The sequence below is a fragment of the Hipposideros armiger genome, unplaced genomic scaffold, assembly GCF_001890085.2.
Source record: "Hipposideros armiger isolate ML-2016 unplaced genomic scaffold, ASM189008v1 scaffold_185, whole genome shotgun sequence".
Lineage (NCBI taxonomy): Eukaryota > Metazoa > Chordata > Mammalia > Chiroptera > Hipposideridae > Hipposideros > Hipposideros armiger.
In genome coordinates this window covers 2,797,588-2,820,615 of record NW_017731535.1, presented here as the reverse complement: position 1 = coordinate 2,820,615, position 23,028 = coordinate 2,797,588, and the positions used below count along the sequence as shown (strand labels likewise).

The 23,028-nt window shown below is 45.8% G+C and overlaps 1 protein-coding gene across 1 annotated transcript in view; it reads right to left on the bottom strand.

Moving 5' to 3' along the window:
- MCPH1 (microcephalin 1) overlaps positions 1 to 23,028 on the bottom strand; it is a 222,558-nt gene that overhangs the window by 133,161 nt on the left and 66,369 nt on the right. The window contains 2 exon segments of the mRNA XM_019652697.1: positions 12,346 to 12,508; positions 15,658 to 15,695. Of these exon segments, the coding sequence (XP_019508242.1) occupies positions 12,346 to 12,508; positions 15,658 to 15,695 (201 nt within the window).

The window sequence follows — 23,028 nt, the reverse complement described above, 5'->3', positions numbered from 1 at the left end:
CCAACAAAACCCAAACCAAAAAGAGTTACATGAAACAGAGGTGGGTGCAGATGTGTCTCTCCTCACCGACGGGATGCTCTCCAATGGTGTGTGATTTGGCAGAGTGGGCAGGACGGACCACGTGTTAGACAAAAGCGCTTCAGCGGCCCCAGCGCCACGAGCCAGAGACCAGAGAACACACGAGTGCATGTGGTGTCAAGGCCAAGTCTGTAACCTGGGTGCCACCTGAGAGTCTGTGCTGGATAAATTACCAGATGAGGCAGAGCGTCAAGGTTCAGGCAGAGAGACTTTCTTTCAAAAGAACAAAAACCAGCTGAAAAGAACTAAGAAATGGATCTATCATGCACCTAAGGCAAGCTTTTTTTCAGTTGACAAAAGTACTTCTAGTTACATATTTCTCATTCTCTGGTAAAGAAAAGCCTACAAGGTTTTATGTAGAGAATGCTTTTTAAAGTATAAAGATTTTAGCCAGGTATATTCTGTGGCCGAATCAAGAAGAACTCAGGAGAACAGCCAAGGCAACGAATTTTCAGAGAAATTCGTTGAGCGGGTCACACATAAAAACCATCAGGTGCCAAAGTGTACAGTGGTGTCAATGATAGTTTTGCAAAATGTACAACAGTCTCCTAAAATCCGGCATTTCTTAATATCAGCTCTCTTCAAAAATGAGTATTATCACAAATGCCTAACTCCCAGAGGGTACTCATGCAGACACCAACAGAGTTCAAGTATGATGATACTGGCAAACTATTTTAACTCAGGAATAGAGCTCAGAAACCCAAAAGGAGGAAAAGGTAACAATGTCCCCACTGTCACCCATGACTACCTACATGATGGGTAGCTGAAGGCAATTTTTGAAAAGTTCCGGAGAATGAAACCATGTTGAACTTTCTGATGAGAACATCATGTTGAGATAGTCTGTGCTACCAACGGAGGTGTCCGAAACAGGTGAAAACTAAGGAACTGGTTAGACGATAAAGGTGGAACTCTGTGCAAAGCTAAATTCTTTTTCTAAAAATGAGCTTTGGATTTGCGATACACTGAGGTCCTGGAGTTCCCAGTCAGAAGGTGAGGAAGAGATCATTTGAGGTTTAAAAAAATTACTATTCAGTTGCCCCAATCAGACAAAACCGAGCGAGGAAACAGCCTGGCCGGCCCCTCAAGACCACGCATGTGGAAAGAACAAGTGGGAGCAAAGCTGTGCCCCCCGATTTGCTGACGTGCAGCCTCACCCACGTGAGCTGCTGGCTACACGGCACCTTCTGTTCCAAACACACAACCTTCATGTTGTTTTACTTCCTGGGAAGCCAATAGGTTAAGGCGCCTCACGAGGCCACTCCCAGCTCATCGTAAGAAGCCCGAATGGCTTTCAGTTGGCCAGGTTACGAGGCGTGAATCACATTTCCTGATGCCCGGCTAGCTACCAAGACGGGCACCTGTGGTGAGCCAGAGTGCGAGGTCTAGAGGCCGCGCTCCACACCCTGCCCCCGCCTCTCTCCTCCCGAGTCGCCGTCAGCCCTGCGCATCATTTCGCTTGCTGTTCTCCAGGCCCGACGACATCCACCGACTCAAGGCCAATGGCCACTTGCATCTTCCTTCTACTCACCTCTCGGCAGCGCTCAACACGGCCCAGCACACGCTCCTTCCTTAGACAGTCCCCTTGAGGCTGAGCATCACGTTCTCCTGGCTGAAGACATCATCTCTGTGCTCATGTTCCCAAATGAACATTTACAGTGCTAGCCTTTGCCCTGCGCACACACGCACGTGCACACACACGCGCGCACACACACACACACACACATAGAGACACACGCACACACACACACACACACAGAGACACACGCACACACACACACACACACACACACACACTCTCTTAATGTGATATGTGGCATCTCTGCTTGAATGCCTGATAGAAATCACACACTCAATATGTATGGATCAGAATTTTTTATTGTGCCCCCACCTGAAAAGTAACTCCCCAGTATTCGCCACCTCAGTAAATGCCACTACTATCTACCTTCGGCTGCTCAAGTGGAAATTCTAGGTAGTAGGCGCTACCTTGACTCTCTCTTCTCTGCAAGCTCTCAGCCTTAGGACCTGTGTGCTTGCTTTTCTGTGTCTGGTGATCTAAGGAGATTCCGTCTAGCACCTTTACAGAATTAAAGAACAAATGACTAATGTAGAGCTATGAATTCCGAAAATGGTGACGGGCCCTCGTTCATCATACAGTCAATGGATGCGTTCCAGGGCGACGTCACCGCCTTCTCCCTGTAAAACACAATGTCAACTCCTTTAAAACCCACCCTCTAGTCATTTCCAGGTGACAGCCACGGTCCTGTTCCTGCATCTTTTCAAATGTTCTCACCAAGGGCAACACCAAAGCCCTGCATTTTCCAGGTGAATCGGCGTCTTCACATCTGCCCTCAATCGAAGACTAAGGACCAGGTAAACACACAGCTTCCAGTGTGGAAAGGGCGCCCCCGGGACTTGCCAGGATGAAGCGAAGGGTGGCAGGAGGGGGACGAGCAAACAAACCCCTACTCGCTGTGGTGCCAAGCCTCGGTTCTGGCAGAAAGAGCTGAGGCGTTTCCCAGTCACCAGCTCGAGTGGGGGGAGCCACGTGCTGCAGGTCCCGTGCTGGTCCACACACAGGAGCCATTGTTTTAGCAGTGCCGGTGTATCAACTGGGAATACTCTGACATGACTGCTCATACTCAGCGTTTTAGGATAAGGCCTTTATCGAGGCTGTTTCAAAGATCCACGTTCAAGTCAGGTGAGCTGCCTTTCCCAGCAGCTCCATCACTAAACAGAGTCCTTCTCTATTGCAGAAATGTTCTGCATGAGTCCAAGGAGACCGAGGGTAAGACATGCTTTTTAAAGTATAAGCACTTCATCAAGGTATAACCTGCGGCCGAGTCAGGAGGAACTCAGGGGTCTAGCCAATGGAGGTTCGAAGACCCACGCTGGGGCCTTGGTCAGGGTGGGACCATCACCGCCTCGACACGGCTGCGGCCGATGTTTGCTAGAGAGCTTAAGAAAACAGCTCAAAGTCCCCAGTGACAAATGTGGTTCAACAAGTGCATTCTGTCTAGAAATTATTCTCAGAATGTGTTCAGGAGTTAATCTTCCAACTTAAAGTAAAAACAAATAAAAAAGGTTTTCAAAGATGCTTCCTTCCGAACGGTCTGGAGAAGGCAGCGTAACGCAACAGTGAAAACCCGCAACTCCAGCCTGCTCCTGCCACATGTCATTTTAGGGGAGTGACTGACATCCTTCAACGTAAAAAACGGCTGCGTGGACTGCGCATTTCACTCTAATCATAACGTTTGAGTGTACGCTCATACCAGTCAAGTCAGCCTGGCCGCTTACTGAGTTTCCTGGGAGAAAGTCAAAACTGAATCCCACTACTTCAGAAAACGGACCCATTGTGAAACCATTTTTTGATTTATGAAACACTTGGTTATAAAGTGCTTTTTGTCGTCGTTAATAGTTAGCTGTCCTGAAATTTGCTGCAGGCCTGATGTAGCTCCTCAGGTTTAGATTTGCACTTACAACTGATTTAGCTTTAAAACCCTGTATAGAGCCTTATTCAGAAGCTGTCAGAATCGCCATTTTTAACCCGAATCCAGGCTGAGTCAGGCTCACGCCTGTGCCGTGTCTTTAGCGGGAGGCAAAGCCTACACAGTGGCACCCGGAAGGGAGCACACAGGTCCCGCCGCTACCTGTCACTACAACCGAGTGGCGCAGGGCAAAGGAGGGTGCAGGTAAATCAGGGGGGACGGAGGAGGCGCCCCGAGTGACAGAGCACAGGAGTATCTAGAGAATTCAAAGAGCACTGGACCTGAGCACAAGATAACAGAAAAGCTTCAGTCTAAAGGGACGCTTTCGTCAAATAGGTTTCTTTCATTTTCTGAGGAGTTACTTCCTGTCTCCCTCCAATAGGAAACAGAGCAACTCCTAACAGTTTTGTTTCTTTGTATCTGCCATAAGTTCTGCCAAAAAGCAGGAAAAACACAAGTTATTCCCTCTGCTGAAAACAGCAGAGGTGACAATGGAAGCTGGAGCTGCTGTAAACATGTAGAAATTGCAAAAAGAAAACAAAACAAAAAGGATGAAGTAAAAATTCAAACTGAATTTTGTTATAAAATGACCATAATTTTTTTTAATATGGCGAACTGGGCCACATACAACCATCTAATTTTGAAGAACTGCTAGAACTCTACAAGAAATGTCCAGAGAATACCACACAAACACTGAAATAAAAACATTCTCAGTTCTGTTTTTCTTGGAGGCAAGTTTATACTGCTAGCCAGAAAGAATAGTTTAAGAATCCCCCAAATTGCATTGGGGACACGGAAAAAGGAAGAGAACCGACAGAGAGAGTTATCGTTTTCCATAAAGACAATGTGACCTTAAAGTGTAGAGTATGGACGCTTCAAACCTTGACCTAAAAGAAACTGAAGCCTGTGAACATCACTGCTAATGTTAGAAAGTTGTAGATGAGTATTAAATTATTTCAGCTTTAGAAATGATTGGCGTGCCTTTATAAATAGCAATGAAACTATTCTCTCTCTCTCAAACAGCGTTTATCATGTTTGTCTGAATTTCTTTAGAAAGTTGAAAGAAAGAAGAAGCAATTATCTTTGTCTATTTAAGATTGAGACAAACAGGGAAAGACAGTTCATTTCTAAACCTTTTTTTTCACCTGGAGGGTGTAACTCAGCAATAATCTATCAAGATCAATAAACATGTTACACTAACTGGAGGGACATTTCACAGTCATCACAATTACATCCCAGACCCACTTGCAGCCACAGGACACGCAGTGCTTTTCCATTTCCCAGGACTAGTGTTCAGACACCATTGGTAAGGCAACGGCTCCAGCTGTTTTCACAGAAAGACACAAATCCCAACACTATTATTCTTAAAATCTGAGAGCTCACTTGCAGGAACAGTGCTCTGATAGTTTTAGAGAAGGTTGAAATATAGGAAAATCAGTCCTAGGGGGCGTTGGAGAAGGGGTGTTTCAAGTCACACTGAAATACGGCCAGATGAGGACTGGGCTTTTCTCAGGCACCTCCCAGGGCACAGGAGGGCATTCTTCCTGCTGCCTACCCAGACCACCCCACGTGGTCATCATGCTGCTTTCCCACTCCTCCCACCCCGGATCAGTCAGACCCCACTGATTCATGAGCTGTCATGGGCACCCCACTGCCAGCACCACTGGGATGGTCCATGCGAAGGCATCACTGGTCTAGAGCAAAAGTATCTTTTTTCAATTTTAGGGCAAATGTATTCTCTGCCTGCAATGAAACTACGGTGACAGTGGATAGTGACTGATGCTTTTATAGCTCTTTGGGGGGAAGTTAAGACGTGATTTCTGTTGGAAGTCGAATGAATGTTTATGAAGTTCCTCCTTTCCCCAGTCACTGTTCTGGATACTCTGCATGTTTAACTCTCCGACTTCACACAAGCCTATGATGGTGGTGCTGTCACAAAGGAGGGAGCCGCGGCCAGGTGAGATGGGGCACGGCACTGTGGCTGCCTGGCTAGAGACTTCCCAGCACCCACACAGTCCCGCCAAGGGGCGCCCCACTTGTTTTACGTGTGGATGGAGCTTAGCTTTCAGTGCGCGAAACCCCAGATCTGGACTGACCACGTAGCTCGACACCCAACTCTCCTCTACTGAATTTTTCTTTTTTGTTATTTCATATCATTATCTTACTAACTTTTAAAACATCGGAAGCCTGGATCTTGTTAAAGCTTTGAGGATCCTCTTTTTCAAAATTATCTTGATGTAAATGCACTGTCAGTTTGGACATCGTAAATGAGGATAGTAATGTAATGGGAATACACGGGGACCTCTAAACAGAACATACACTTTACATATGTGTATGGATGTGTTTTTAGTGTAATTATTTAAATAGTAACTATGTTTTCATTCTGTTCTTAATCTCTAAATAGCTCTTTAATTGATTTCTGTCTTCCTACAAGAAGGTGTTCAATATATTAGATACAAATAAATAAAACATAAACCTGTCTCAGGTCACAGTTTATAGAACTGTGACTTAATTAGTGGCTGATTAAGAGAAAAGTAATATTAAATGATAAGGCTTTACTATCATTTAAAAATCATTACACTGGTACCTAGAGGGTATTATGCTAAGTGAAATAAGTCAGACAGAGAAGGACGAACACCATATGATCTCACTTATATTTGGAATCTAAAGAACAAAATAAATGAACAAACAAAACAGACTCTGATACAGAGAAAAAAAACTGATGGTCTCCAGATGGGAGTGAGGGAGGTTGGGGGCTGGGTGAAAAAAGTGATGGGATTAAGAAGTACAAATTGGTAGTCACAAAACAATCAGAGATGTAAAGTACAGCATAGAGAATATAGTCAATAATATTGTAATAACTATGTATGGTGCCAGGTGGGTACTAGACTTATAGGGGTATCACTGCCTAAGTTATATAAATGTCTAACCACTATAGTGCATACCAAAATTAATTTTAAATGTCAACTGTAATTGAAAAATTTTTAAAGAAAAAATAAAAGCCTCAAGCCTTTAAAAAAATACATTAAATAAAATCACTATAATGGTATATAAAATGTGTTACTTAAAGATAGTAATTTGAATGCCTTTATGCACTGCCATGCTAGCATTAAAATTGAGGAAGGATTCAGACTTCAGTACCATTGCAGCTCTGTCAGCCCTGCCTCCGCTCCTCCTGGAGGTCCACACAGCTGGCCCTGCTGTGTTGGTTGGACTAGCTCCCTGACAGCTCTGCCCAGTGATCCTTCATCATGAAGGAGCATGAACTGTTTCGAATGGTTGGAGACCAAAGGCAATCTATATTATTCTTTTTATAAGCATTTCTTCTGGAATTTTTTTCTTCATATTCTGTTAATCCACGGTCCTTCTTGTTGCTTACTACCAGCAAAGCCAGTTCTGACGACTGAAGTACCAAACCCCCGAGTTGGCAGAGTGGCTCCTTTCGGTGGCTCTGAGAACGAGTCTGGTCCAGGCCCCTCTCCCAGCTCCTGGGGGCTGTGGGGGATCCTTGGCGATTCTTGGCTTGTAGACACATCCTTCCAAGCTCTGCCTCTGCACATGGCCGTCTTCCCTGTGTGTATTTCCGAAGTTTTTGAAAGTGTATCGTTACAGAATTTAAACTGTTTAAGTCATCAACCTGGGACACAATGAACCATGCTATATGGTGCTTATGGCATTAATGCCTTTTTATTTGTGGGAGCCGTATTTGTGGCCCCCCAAAGGTGTCCACAGCTAGAATCTGTGAATATGTTACCTTCCGTGACTTTAGAGATGTGATGAATTGAAGGGCCTCAAGATGGGGAGATAGCTTGGGTTATCCAGGTGGGACCAATGAGAGCACGAGGGTCCTAATAAGTGAAAGATGGAGGCAGCACATTACAGGAGATGTGACAATGGACACAGAAGTCAGAGCGACGTGACTGCTGAAAAGGGCCACGAGCCAGGGGATGCAGGCAGCCTGGAAACGCAGGAAAGGAGTTCTCCCTGGAGCCTCTGGGAGGAACGCGGCCCTGACAACACCTTCACTTGAGGTCACTGAAACCTATTTTGGACTTTTGAAACCTGTTGGTTGTTTTTTGTTTGTTTTTAATGACCTACTTTCAATCCAAGGACTAAGTTCTGGACTCAGTTCCTAGCCACTATCTTCTTTTTTCTTTTGCTTTTTTAAGATTTTATTAGGGAATTGGGGCAGGGGAACAGCGTTGGGGAACTGGGGAAGTGGAACAGACAAGTTGCTGTCCTTTTGTTCTTCAGTCTAGTTGTGGAGGACGTTGCTTCACTGGCCCTTGTTGGTATTGTGATCATTGCACTCTTCCCGGGTGAGGTAGTCGGTCTCTGGCCACTGGACAGACGCTCATGGAGGCTCACGCTGGCTGCTGGCCATCTACGGTAGCTTACCGCAGTCCACTGCAGCCTACGCCATTGCCGGTGACTCACAGCAGCCCAGCCCCAGGTCGAGCCGTGGAGGGCGCAGCGTCACTGGCCCATGTGGGATCCGAACCAGTGACCCTGCTGCTCAGAGCTCGCGCTCCCAAGCCAACTCTTAACCAACGAGCCACTCGGCCGGCCCTATGGCTGTTTGTAAGCCACAAAATGTGTAGTTATTTGTTATACCAGCCAGAGGAACCTAATACAACACTATGGGCCTTTTAGAAGAAATTATTCAAGGTGATGTCACTTTGGCCAGGCTGGTTGACTATTTGACAAAGGTCCCACGGGTGACAGTGCTCAGCTAGTGGGAGCCACAGGGAGTAGAGGCCGCTGTGTCAAACCAGCAGTGTCCCTCACACCAGACTCACGGATCAGGTGACATCCTGTGCCTGGTTTGTTCCTGGGATGGACCATGTGTTTCGGCCACGTTTTTGTCCTGGGTGTCTTGTCCTGGCTTCATGACGTCTGTCTTAGTGCATGTGAGGAGAGGGAACCCCGCCACAGCCTATCCCTCTTAAGCCATATGGGTCTTGGCTGAGTCATCTTCTCCCCAACTTCTATACAGTTGTTCAAATCTACAGCCCAAGGATTCTCCCCACCTTCCTCACCCTCTCCACCTGCAGCCCATCCGTGAGCAAGTCGCTGGACTGGCCCTCACAACGCGGCCCAACCCCGAGTGCATCTCACCGCCTCTCCCCTCCTGCCTCCCAGTCCAGGTGGCAGCTCCCCCGGTGGAGTGCCCAGGCGACAGCCCACGGCAGCTCGCCGGGCTCCAGTCCTGCTCCCTCTCAGTGGGCGCTCCAGGCAGCGCCCGCCATCCTTTGAGGCACACAAGTCAGGTCACATCGCCCCCAACAGAAAGTGTCTGATGGCTCATCACACACAAGAAATATCATCAGGTGCTTCGCCGCGGCCCCGGCTCCCTTCAGGGCCTGGCTCTCTCGTCTCATCTTCTACTACTGTCTCTCTCGGCGGCCCGATACAGCCTTCTTGCTCCTTCTCAGATTCCCCGTTCCTGCCTTAGGGCTTCTGCCCTCATTGTAGCAGTCGGGCCCTCCCAGTCTGGACCTGGAGGACCCCTTACAGGTGCCGTCTGGGAACGCCAGCCCAACCCTGGGAGGCCTCAGGATCTGGGGGAGATGGGGGCTACCCTCCTGGGGGACCAGGACCGTCTGCTCGCAGCCAGCTGGTTACCAGGCAGTCTGCCAGGCAAGACAGATCCATCCGAGGGCGGCAGGCGTCATCGCTGCTCCCCGTTACTGAGCAGGTTTCCGTTGTGTGGATGGACCAGCTTGTTTATCCATTCACGTGCTCAGGGACGTTTGTGTTGTTTCTAGGTTTGAGGGATTACTATTAGCAAAGCTTCTACAAACATTCATGTACAGCCCTGAGGGTGAGCATCTGCCTTTATTTCTCCTAGGCAAAAACCTCGGAGAGGGGTTGCTGGGTGAGCTGTGAAGCACCCATTTGATTTCACACTGTCTTCCAAAGAGTTTTGCAGAGTGGACGCACGCTTTTCCAGTCCCAGCAGCCACATGGCACTGGGCATCCTTGCTGGAGGATTGTCAATCGACAACCTATTTGATAACTCAGCCTTTCTTCTTGGCATGTGGCGGCATCTCACTGAGCATTTACATCAGACTTAAGGATGCAGAGCATTTTTTCAGGTGCTTATTTGCCATCTGTTCCTCTTAAAGTGTTCAAAAATATTTTTGGTAGATTTTTGCTTGGGTTTGTTTTCTTATTTTTGAGTCTTGAGAGTGAGTTCTTAATATACTCTGGCTATAAGTCCTTTGTCGTATGAGATCTGCAGATGTATCCGCCTAGTCTCTTTCTAATGTTCTTCACAGAGCAAACACTTTTCATTTTGATGAATTGTAAGGTGGTAATTTTTTTCTCTTACACATCATGCTTTTGGCATTGTATCTAAGAACTCTTTGTCTAAACCAAGGTCATGAAGATTTTTCTCCCAGACTTACTTCCAAGAGTTTTATCATGTTACGTTTTAGTCTATGGTCCATGTTGGTGCAATTTCTGTATAGAGCGTGAGGTACAGGTTTTTTTTTTTTAGCTGAGCCATCCTGCCACCTGTTGGCAGCTCAGCAGCAGCTCAGCTCGGGCTGGGAATCGAATCAGCGACCCTGTTGCTCAGAGTTCGCAGTCTTGAGCAAGCTCTTAACCAACTGAGCCACTCGGCCAGCCCTGAGGTACAGGTGTTTTGTTTTTGTTTTGTTTTTTTCATACAGATGTCCTATTTCTCCAGCACCATTTGTTGAAAAGGCTGTCCTTTCTCCACTGAATTGCTTTGCACCTTTGTCAAAACCAGTGGACCCTGTCTGAGTGGGTCCCTTTCTGCAGTCTCCGTTTTGTCCCATTATGTCCGTCCTCCTGTTAATAGCACGTTGCCCCGATAAAGACTACCTTAAAATGTGCTAGTGTTTAGTCCTCCAACTCTGCTCTTCTCTTTCAAAGTTGTTTTAGCTATGTCAGTTCCTTTTTCTCTACATATACATCTTAGAATCAGCTCTCCTGCATCTTTCAATGATTCTTCAGGATGTGTTAAATCTACAGATCATTTTGGGAAGCAGTGACATGTTAACTACAATGGGGTCTTCCAATCCATGAACACTGTGTCTCTCCATTTATTGAGTTCTTTCATTTTTTTTTTTTTAATCAGTGTTTTGCAGTTTTGGGCATTACAGATACTATGCATATTAGGTTAGTTTTATACTTAAACATGCCAATGTTGACCTGATATGATTGTATCCTGACATTTTGCTGAACTCATTAATTAGTTCCAAGATCTTTTGGGAGATTTCTTGAAACTGTCTACATAGACGATCACATTATCTATAAATAGAGAGGTTTCATTTCTTCCTCTCTAAATTGAATGCCTTTTATCTCCTCTTCTTGTCTTACTGTACTTACACTGTATTCAGTCACTTACGTGACGGAGTGACTCAGGCTCCTCCCTCCAGGCAGGAAGGTCCAAGTGGGGAGTCCTGTCTGCACCCTGGGCGTTGATTAAACAACATGCTTTGCTTCCCGCCTTTCTCACATGTGGTGGCTAGTCCCACACAGAGCTCCTGTCAGTGGCCCTGCGTCTAGCGGGAGGACGCTGCGATGCATTGGCAGAAATGTGCAGGCCTCCCGACGGCAGCGCATCCGCATGTCTGCCCTGTCTGGCCTGCTCAGAGTCCCAGAACAGGGTGGGCACAGAATCAAGCACAGATACGTATCTCCACAAAAGGGAAATAACATTTTTCCTCTGGGACATGGGGGGGAGGGAGAGGTGACTGAGGAAGATACACTGTGAAGTGGTGCGAGAAAACAGGGTCTTCACTGCTGGAAGATGGAATTAGAAATGCCATGTCATGCAAGTAAATGCGGTCAGTACCAATCCATGGTTCGGTGAGGTAATCCCCCGTTGCCACCAATGCAAATAGAACTTTCTGAGGAAACTTCAACCTTTTCCATTTCACAACTTTAAGAACTAATGTCTTAAACCTCTGGTACCAGAGAGCTGTAGGGTTAAATCGTGACATGGGAAAGAGACCACGGCCTTTCTTAAAAATGTATCTGTAGTTTCCCTGTATATTGTAATACTATTGGCTTCAATCAACACGATATTGATCTAATACATTCTTAGGGGGAGGAGGAAAGCGTAGACACTCAGCAGATGCAAAATAGTAACACAAGTAACGAATGACACCAGCTCTCATCCAAGTGCAATGCTTCGGAGTGACCAGAGGTAGAGGAGCAAAGCAAAAACAGAAAGAGTAACAAACAATTTCAAGCTTTAGGAATAATAAAAACAATGCTTTTTAAAAAAAATAATAAACTACCTTTAATGCACAGAAATAAGGGCAAGTAATGTTACAGATAAATATCCGTAAGATAAAACATATCCAAATGGGATTAAATGAACATGTTTCATCCTAAGTAAATCCATCTGTACAAACAATCACTGAATTCCTTTGGCTTTTTAAACCATCACTAACATAGGTCACATTATTTCTCAGTGAAACACAGAAGAAAGTGCATTTGACTGTGAGAACATGCATTTTGCGTTTTCCTTCCAAGTCTGCCCTAATCTGATCTCTGCCTAAGGCTGAGGGGTCATCTTCCCCGTACTCTAGGTGCTCCCTGCGCTGCATGTCCGGAGGGGTCAGCAGCGGCTGCAGGTGACCAGAGAAGGGGACTTCAAGGCGAGAACGCACTCACGGCCCAAGAAAAGCATGTGAACAAACAAGGATGTGCACAGGCATGGCTGGGGTGTCGCCACCTCGCGGTGACCCGATTTACCGAAACGCCTCGAGGGTTAGTATCTGCCGCTGGAACACGGGCTTACCCACTCGTAGGACAGGACCCAGCAGCCGCGCGCGACGCCCAGCAGCACCTTCAGCGTGCGCGCGGGCTTCCCGGCCAGCACGTGAGTGGTGGTGTCGCACACGTCAGGGGCCAGTGAGAAGCCTTTCAGTTTGTCCACAACCCGGATGACGATGTCCTGCTTTCTGTCACATAGAAAAAAAAAAATCAAATAAAGGTTTCCTGCAATGTGAACATCAAGGTGAGCGCGCACACCGTGCACGCACATGCGCGCGCACACACACACCCCAAAACCAAAAAACCTAGAAAGCTACAATTTCACATTGATTTTGGCTACGTGTTCATGTCTTAATGTCTTTATCCATAACGTGAAATGTGGGAAAATAAAACAACTCCGGATCTCAACTTCAACTGTCTATTTCGGTGGCTGAGCAGACGGAGGCCGAGGCTGTAGTTGGCGCCGCCACGCAGCCAGCACCAGGAGCCGGACCCTGGCGCCAGCCCAGCGCCTCTCCCACCACTGCAGGTATTTCGGTTTCAGGCCCATGAGAACCAGTCTGTATATGGTCAGGACTAAGCTCCTCACTTGCATATTTTATTTGGAAAATATCATATCTATTGAGTGTCAAACACAGTTTTTCTACTAAGAGGAGGGAAAAGACCCTTTTCATTAAATCATCAGATCAAGTCTGAGTGCAAAACTGACAGGCTCCTGATTTTCACAAAGCTCATCGCTGTTTCCCTTCTGGTCTGTCATCCCATGAATGCCTTAAGTACCATTAAAATATATACATATATGTATTCTTCCTGCCTGACTTCTCTACCAAACAACTCTCCATTTGTCCTCTCTTCCTTCTACAATCACCTTTCTAATCCTTTAGTTCTGATACACTGTTTTTTCCTCTCTCTCCCGGCAAGTTTTGGAAATTCCCCAAGAAATACAAAGGATGTATAGGGTTTTCTAAGCCACGCTGTTACACACACGATGAGTTAAGAAATAAATTTCTCCCCTCTCCAAAAACTTCACGACAAAGGGAGAGGGGCTGTTCCTCTCCATGCTCGCACCGACCGTCCCTGACAACCCCCCTGCCACACTATGGCTTTTCTTAGTCTTATCACTCGTGATCTTGGGTATGTCAACTGCAAGATCTGTTTATTTATCCGTAAAATGAAAAGGGTGACCTGTGTCACAGTTTTAAATTCTTAGCGGTCCCTAGGGGAGAGAAGATAAATGGGTTGAGACCCAGGTCCCATCACCACTTCAACCAGAGGAACTGTGCTGACTGGGGCTGTGGAAAATATTAAATTTGGGGGGTGAGGGGAAGCAAAGAAAACAAGCGCAAAAAGAAGCGAAAACCTCTAAAGCAGACACTCCACAGAACCCCTCGCTCATGCGTGTCTGACATTCCTCGTTCCAAGTCGGGCAGCTATTGGCTTGGAAGTGCTGATAATCAAGTGTCTTTTCAAAACATGGCTAATTAATATGGCATCAGAACATGCCGTGTATTGGTTTGATATGATTTCAAATCCACTTGTTTGTGACCAAGACAAAAAAAAAGTTGTTTTTAGAAGTCAAGTTGTCTTGATGTAAGGATGCAACAAGTCGTGCCAGGATGTTATCTCGGCTGTTGGCGATGCGCAGTCAGCAGCTCAGCGGCCGAGGGGCCCTGCTGGGTGGGGCCTATCGGGAACGCCACGTGGAGAAGCATCTATGGCAGGGGGACATTTCCACTCGGAACACTGAGCGACTGTGGGGCCTGCCGACAGTTTCCATCTGGGTGAGGCAAACTTTGCAGACTTAAACAGCCTGAGACACGCGGTCCTGCTGAGGCCAAGGTGATGCTTGAGTCGGCAGCGGTGCTAAACCGAGTATCTGTCTCTGGAAAAGGTGGGGCCTCAGCACCTGCCTGGGCGAGGCGCTCCTCGGGGGGCAGTGGCACAGCTGTGCATGGGTCCCCGCAGTGATAACCCTCGGAGCAGCCAGCCTGCCGCCAGCACCGAAGCCATCGTTCCTGGGACGTGCTGCGGCAGCAAGGGCCTTCCTTTCCGCACTGGCAGCTGGGGCAGCTCGTGGTTGGTTAGGGCCTCTCTCTCCAGGGCCTCCTCCTATAAAAGGTCCAGCTCAGCTGACTTGAGCTTCCTTCCTTTCATCTCCCCTAGTCTGGAACAATAATGCGATTACACCTACCGTTGTTTGGGAGCACCTCATTTCTTCATTGGCTTATTAAGAGACACTGTCGTGTACGCTATTATTGGCTTGTGACGTTCCCGTGGTGAACCTGTGTTACAAAAACGGCCAGCAAAGCCACCCTCCGTCTTTCAGCATGATTTTGCCACCAAAACCAAAAAAGAATCCCAGCTCTTATTCTTAACTTCACACAAGTATATGTGGGGAAAACAAAGAGAGAATATGGCCCACATGAGAAGCTTGATTTTCAAACCTTTGAGAAAATAGCTAGCTGTTAATGTCATTGTATTTGGGGAAAAATATAGACTTTTAAAAACATGACAGCCATACTCAATATCCATTTCTGTATACTACTGAGAGTGTTCAATATATTTAGAAGCCATTAACACAAATTGTGAGCACACCCTTTTTCACTAGCGAATGTACGGTGTTTGAATTACCAATCCTTTCAGTTTCCTGCCACGGGTAGGAAAAGGGTCCTGTTACTGACAGCGTGTTAGAGATGCACTCTTTCTGTAGCCTGTTTTTCACTGAAATGTCCAATGTTTGGATGAATATCTGAAAACCTGAAAACCTTCCATTGATATAAAGAAACATGGTTTTCCCCTTTAAACAGGAACTCCAAAATCTGTTACAAAGACTATAGTGCCATATTTTTACTGGATGTGCTTTACTGTGTCAGATGTTTAAGGAAGACGATAACAGCATGCCAGCAAGCTGTGAACTCTGCACAAATGCGTGCACGGCTGTTGTAGCACAGTTGAAGGAAGCTTCCCACCACAGCGTTTAAGACTCTAGGGGGAATGTCTCAGGCAGCCATGCTCCATTTACTGAACATGAATAGCCTGGGGGTGGTGGACACACAAAGCCACCAGGTTAGCACGTTAGCTAGCAGGAGGGAGAGAAGCTACTAGAGAACCTCTCGGTGCTGGCCCCACAGCTCACGGAGTCTTCACGCTAAACTGCTTATGGTCTTTTAACCACCTTTTTCATTTCCAGTGATGTTCTAACTCAGATTTTCACCACAGAGAGTAAGAGTGATACAGTACCGACCTATGAATGGCCTAAAAGCACACCCTTCTAGTACATGAAAGAAAGGCGAAAATTTTATATTGAGAGGAAGTTATCAAAACAATGAGTACTTACTCAGTTGGCATGCTCGTCATGACTAATGTTCTTGTTGGCTAGAGGTTTCAAAAGAGAAGGAACAAAAAACAGTCAAAATACAAAAACATTTTTTCCCCATAGAAATAAACTTCAACACATTTTTTGAAAAGTTCCATCACTTAAAAATAAACATTTAAGCATATATCAAAGAAAAAAACCTTTATATTCCTGGAAAAAAAACAGCCCAAGAGACAGAAACTCAGATATCCCCAATCCAATCTGAATTAATTCAGGACACGAGGTAGCAGAGGAAAAAACAACAACACCGTTCCCTCTGGAAGTCCGTTGTGTTAGCTGGCAGGCCTGCCCATGTGCCATCCTGCTGAAGGGCTTCCAGGGAGGAGAGGCGGGGAAAGGAGTCCTTTCGCAGGCCGGGCAACCATCTTCCCTAAGACTTCCCGGTGCTGTATTACTGTCCCACACAAACTTACACAGAATGCTCCTGCCTCTGGTGAGAGGATCAGTCAAGTTCCTTAAACCCTCACAAACACTAGCAGATGAAGGGACTGCTTATCCATGTGTTGGCATCTGCTGCTAATTGAATTGTAAAGTTTTTTTCTTTTTTAACTAAAGTTTTTAACCCTCTGTCGGACACAACTGATCTCACAGCTTCCTTGCACACAAAGACGCCGCTATGAAATCCGTCTTTACTGTACTAAGTCACAAACACGACTGGCGATAGGTTACGGTAGAGGGGGAAGACACGGTAGCGATGAGTCGCGATACTTAAATTAACTGTTAGATATTTGAAAATTTGTGTGCAATGAATCTGTGAGATCAGTTGCACCTGATGGAGGGTTAAATACTCTTTCTTTTTTTTAGCTGAGCCATCCTGCCACCTGTTGGCAGCTCAGCTCGGGCTGGGAATTGAACCGCTGTTGCTCAGAGCTCACACTCTTGAGTGAGCTCTTAACCAGCTGAGCCACTCGGCCGGCCCTTAAATACTCTTTTATACTTACATAAGAAAAGCATGCTTATGGCAAAAAAGTTAAAGGCTTTGGAAATATTTCATTACACATGTAAATTCCCCTATAATTCCACCAGCAAGACACGACTACTGTTTAATAATGTGGTATATAATCCACCAAATGTTCTTTCTATGGGAGTATGGGTATATATAATTTTTTAAAGAAAATAAAAACAGACTCACATTATTCATATGCTTTTGTGGCTCATCTGATGCACTTCAAATGCAAACAACCACACAGTATAACCATGAACCAATGCACAGCTGCTCATGTCTTGAATGGTCCGTGTGAATCAATGAGGAGGAGGAAGAGAAAGACGTTCACAGGACCCAGGTGGACACGTGTGTGGAAGGGAGGGGCCCGTGTGCTACACGTATGTGCACATCTGGGCAAGGTGGAGGGGGGAGCACGGAGGGATAGTCGAGGACGAGCTTGGGGAGGCGGCGGATGAGCCAGGGAGCGATGACCACTGCCGGCTTTTCAGTCACCCCTCCGAAGGGTCTGCTGTTCGCGCTCATCTGCCTCAGACGCACGTGGAACAGCTGGAGCACAGCTCCCTGGGCAGAGCCTGGAGACAAGGCCTTTCCGTGGGAGGCTCTAATCATCGAGTAAGATTCTGGCTGAAACCCAGTCCCGCTCAAGGGCAGCCTTGAAGGAAAACTAGGCTGGTCCAGTGAGGGGACAGCCCCCCGTGAGATGCAAGGGCAGCGCCTTCCATGGTGTCCACTGTCTCCTGTGGAACCACCCAAAAGAAGTCAGCGGGAAGCACCCCAAGTCGGGGGCCAAGGCCTGCAGGAGAGTGGGAAAGGAGGTTTTCCGGCCTTCGACCTGCCCTCCACGAGGCTGGGCTTCTTCTCCACGACTTCGCCCTGCGCCTCTTCCCTTCCTTACCTAGACTCACTCCCTGTGACTCCTCCCACTGCCTTGTGGCTTATGCACCAGCCACACGCTGACAAGTCCCGATTTCCTAGCACTGACCTACTTCCTGACATCCACACTGAAATTTCCTACTGCCTGCTTGAAATCTCCATTTGGAAGTCTAATAAGGCTCTCAAATTCCACACATCCAAAACTAAGAGACTGTTCTAGTCAGTCAATTAAGCAAGAAAAAGAAATAAAAGACTTCCAAATTGGAAAGGAAGAAGTAAAATATCCCTATTCACAATGAGATGATTGTGTATGCAGAAAACCCTAAACAACCCTGAAAAACTGTTAGAATAAACGAATTCAGCAAAGTTACAGGACACAAAATTAACATGCAAAAATCAGTTATATTTCCATATATCAGTAATGAACAATCAGGAAAGGAAAGGAAGAAACAATTTCATTTATAATAGCATCAAAAAGAATACAACTTAGCAATAAAGTTAATAAAGGGAACAGAAGACTTGTACACTGAAAAGTAAAAAACATTGATGGAAGAAATTAAAGAAGACCTAAATAAACAAAAAGATATTCTGTGTTCATGCATTATAAGACAATAGTGTTAAGATGTAAATACTATCTAAAGCAGACTCAATGCAATTTTTATCAAAAATATTTGTGGAAATGAAAAAAATCCATCCTTAATTTTATAATGGAATTCCAAGGGAACCCAAATAATCAAAACAATCTTGCAAAAGAACCACGAAGTAGAAGATCTCATACTTCCCGATTTCAAAACTTACTATGAAGCGACAGTAATCAAAACTATATGGAACTGACATGAAAATAGATAATAGTATAGAACTAAAAGTCCATAAATAAAGTCTCACATCTATGATCATTAACATTTGATGAGGGTGCCAAGACCATTCATCGGTAAAGAATAGTCTCTTTGACAAATGGTGTTGGAAAAACTGGTGTCCACATACAACAGAAGGAAGTTGGACTTTTACACTAAACACAAAAATTAACTCAAAATGAATAAAAGACCTATATTTAAAAGCTAAAGCTATAAAACTCTTAGAAGAAAATATAGGGGAAAATCTTCATGACACTAGATTTGGCAATGGTTCCTTTAACATGGCGCTAAAAAGCACAGGCAAAAAAGAAAAAATAAACTGGACATCATCAAAATTAAAAAAAAAATTACGCATCAATATTTATGCATCAAAGAATGCTATCAAGAGAGTAAAAAGGTAGTCCACAGAATGGGAGTAAATATTTGCCCATCATATATCTGGTAAGGATTTAATATGCAGAATATATAAACTCCAACGACTCAACAACAACAAAAGAAAGGAAAAATGGAAAGATAGACATCTCTCCAAAGAAGAAAAACAAATGGACAATCAACACATGAAAAGATATTCTACATCACTAGTCATTAGGGAAAATCAATCCAAAAACTCAGTGCGATACCACTTCATGCCTCCGAGGTTGGCTATAGGGAGAAACACGGAAAATAACAAGTGTTGGTGCGGCTGTGGACAAGCTGGAGGCCTGGTACAGTGCTGGCTGGATGCAGCCATTGTAGAAAACGCTGGTGGTTCCTCAAAAATGTAAACAGAATTACCAAATACCCAGCAAATCCTAGGTGTATGACAGAGAAAACATTGAAAGCAGGGACTCGGACACCTGTATGAGACTTTTCATAGCAGCATTATCCACAGCAGACAGAGGTGGAAATACTCTAAGTGTCCACTGAGATGATGGATCAAATAAACCTGGTGTATACATACAGTGGGATAGTGTTATTCAGCCATAGAAAGTCATAAAGTTCTGATGCACACAACATGGATGACTCTTCCAAACACGTGGAGTGGAAAAGGCCAGACAGAGCAGGACAGGTATTGTATGGTTCTACGTAAATAGGCCAGTTCACAGACAGGAAGGAGACTGGCGGTTGCTGGAGGTTGGGGATGGGGTGTGAAATGAGGAGGTACTGCTTAATGAGCACACAGTTTATTCCGGTGAGGAAAACGTTTTAGAAATCCATATGGCGATGGTTGCACAACATTGAACACTATCACTGAACCATACATTTAAAAATAGTTAAAACGGAGGGCCGGCCGAGTGGCGCGATGGTTAAGAACTGGCTTGGGACGCCAGAGGGCCCTGGTTCGGATCCCACATATGAGGGCCAGTGACACTGCCCTCTACAGCTAAGATGCTGAATAACAGCTTGACCTGGAGCTGGGCTGCCGTGAGTCGCCGGCGGCGGCGTAGGCTGCAGCCCCTGTGGCAGTGGGTTGCCATGGGCTACTGTGAGTGGACTGCAACCATCGTGAGCGGCCAGCAGCCGCCGTGAGCGGCCGTCCAATAACCGGCGAGTGATCTGCCTCGCCCGGGAAGAGCGCAATGATGGTGCCAACTTGGGCCAGTGAAGCGACGTCCTCCACAACTAGACTGAAGAACAAAAGGACAGCAACTTGTCTGTTCCCCTCCCCCAATTTCCCAATAATATCTTAAAAAAAAAAAAAAGGTTAAAAGGGCACATTTTGTTTTGCATATTTTATCACAATAAAAGAAAACAGCAAACTACCGACCTTCTCCCCCAGCGCAGCCCCTCCTTCCGCAGCTTCGTGTGTGAACGGCAACCCCATTCTTGCTCAGCTCAAAAGCACGGACATCATCGACTCTTCATTTTTTTCTCACCTGCCAAATCCAACCCCTCTACGCATCCTATACACTCAGCCTTCCAGGCACACCCAGAAACGGACCAGTTCTCCTCAACTGCACTCCTAACACCCCATCGGCTCACGTGAATTCGTTTCCAAGCCCCTAAAATCGTCTCCCTGCTAAATCTTTGAGGCTTCAGATCAACGCTCCACACAGGTGAGAACAGGTTAGATGACATCACTGGTGCTCCCTAAGCCTCCAGCGGTATCTCCGCAGGTCGCTGAGTCCAAGGCCCTGCACCTCCCCCGCCACAGGCACAGTCCCCGGGAACACGGCCAGCACATGCCCAGCCCTGGGGCTTTGAACTTGCCACTTGCTGCTGCCGGGTGCTGCTCCGTCCTCAGACACCCACGGGGCTCACGCCCTCAGTTTAGGTCTTGACTCAGGGGTCACCTTCCCAGAGACAATGTCTCCAGGCTACCGGTCTAAGCTGCGCCCTACGACAGCATGCCCTTCACCATTTCTTTCTTTCGGCTCCTTTTTAGCATTTATCCCACCATATACCTGATTTATCTTGCTTATGTCTATGACTGTCCCTCATTTACAAACTGAATTATAAAGTCCAGGAGGGCGGGAGCTTGGTTTGCTTTTCTACTCACCCGCCACCCCACGTACCTAGAACAGCACCTGGCAGACAGTAAGCACTCAGAACAATATCTATTAAATACTTATTATCAATGGATGAATACAAAATGGGAAACAAGTATACACACTATATACACATGCACAGATAATGTATTTCACATAATTTATTAATATCTTATCTATTACTATCCCCCAGGAACAGAGGATCATGAACACAACCGCTGTTAGGTCTGCGTGAAGGGAGGCTTGTGCAGTCAGCAAGAGGTGTCAAAGCACTTCTCGTTCCAGGCTAAGGGAGAGAAAAGAACTGTTTTTGTAAGAACCCTAAACCTAAAATAGAAGTCTAAATGAAAAGAAAAAACATACAGAAGGGGAAAAAAAAGACCAACAATCCAAACAAAAAAGAATATCGTGCTTCTACATCGGTGACTTGCAGATATCTGACAAGGAATCTAGAAGATTAAAGGTTCATTTACAAGGTCTAGCAACAAAAGCTAAGCCACAGCTCTCCCTAGAGCATGGTTTTAACAAGTGCCAAGATAGATAGCACATGCTCAGACTGGTGTGACAAATGGCCCCTGGCCTGAAATTCAGTGATGAAATGAAAAGAGCCATTTTATTATTAAGAGTAACATATCTACTTATATGGTCTTATAAGTTAGGAATTGGAAAACAGACCCAGTATAACTTTCCTGGTTAATCAAGGAAGCAGCTAAAACAATGGCATATCCTGACATCTGCAACTTATTTAGAATGAGTAACAAAATAGGTGGTTGATGGATGGAGAAATGGATAGATATATGATAAAGTAAATATAAGAAAAAGTTAGTTGTAGAATCAAGGCTGGAGGGGAAAATTGTGAAACACTTTTAAACGGCACAAAGGATGGCTGGGTGCCTTCTGCGGACACCTGTGTGGTCGCTCAGCACACATACGCCGCAGGGTTACCTGCTCCTTGCGGGGCTCATGCCTCTCATTGTCTTCGAGCTGGTTTACAGTTCTGCTGGATGCAGGAAAGTGACGGTGATGCCGATAATTCTTCTCTACAGAAATGCGAAACCCGTCCAGTGCAGGTTCAACTGACTTTCCTCTCCCCGGGGGAAAAAGCCAGCTGTGATCGGTTAGCAAAGCCACTTCAGCACTTCTATCGGTCCATCAACTGTCTGCTCTGGGGATTCTCCTTCCAACAGGACAACAAGGCTTACCGGTCCCGTCATGAGTTAATGATTTAAAACAAAAACAAAATATATACTGTTGGGTGAATGCGGAGGAAAAGGAACCAGCTTGAAAAAATAAAGGGGCTGCAATACACAAACTGTAACAGTCAACTTTGTAAAGACTTTTAAAGAAAGAACGCTCGTAAGACAGTTCACTCGGGCGTGGCAGGAGTTGACAGGACGGTAGGAATGACAGCCCTCCATTTATACGTGTCATCCGGGACCAGTGTGGATTTCTCCTTATGGTAGTGCCAGCACCAGATAGAACTGTTCCACCTTCCACTACGACTCGTACTGGCTGACTCGCTAAGCAACCAGAGTTCCAGGCCCGCTCTCCGATGTCCCCCAGCACTGCCACCGTGGGAGGAACGTGGTTTGCAGGTCCAGAAAGTTTGCTGGTATTTATGGGTGGTTCATGGGCTTCATCATGTTTATCGGACATGAGAAGACACATAAGCATAAAGCGTGTATCTTAACATTTTAGTTATAAGTATGAAGATCTCAGGAATGAAAAGAAATACAATGAAATTGTATTATATGGACAGCTTTAGGAAAAGTACAGCCTTTTATCTTATTATCCGCTGTGTTCACATAAACTAACATTCTCACCGTTATGCTGCTCACACCATCGCACATAGTGAAGCATTTCAAGGTGTCTGTTACAGAATGCCTATCATAGAAGGAAGAAAAACCACTCTTAGGATCGTAACATTGCTGTTCAATGTTGGGCCCTGGTCCTTAAAAGGAAAAAGCACTTGTTCAAATACAGATACACAGCACCAAAAGGCAGGCAGAGAAACACTGAGAGGCGCTCACGGGAAGTGATCCACTACCCAGTGAAAAACAATTCACAGATCTGAAAAACTGCATTTAATTTTAGTGAAAGAATTTTCTGGAAGTTCTAAAGTACAGTGAGAGAGGAGAGAAGAGGGGAGGGGAAGGGAGAAGAGAAAGAGAGAGAGAGGGAGGGAGAGAGG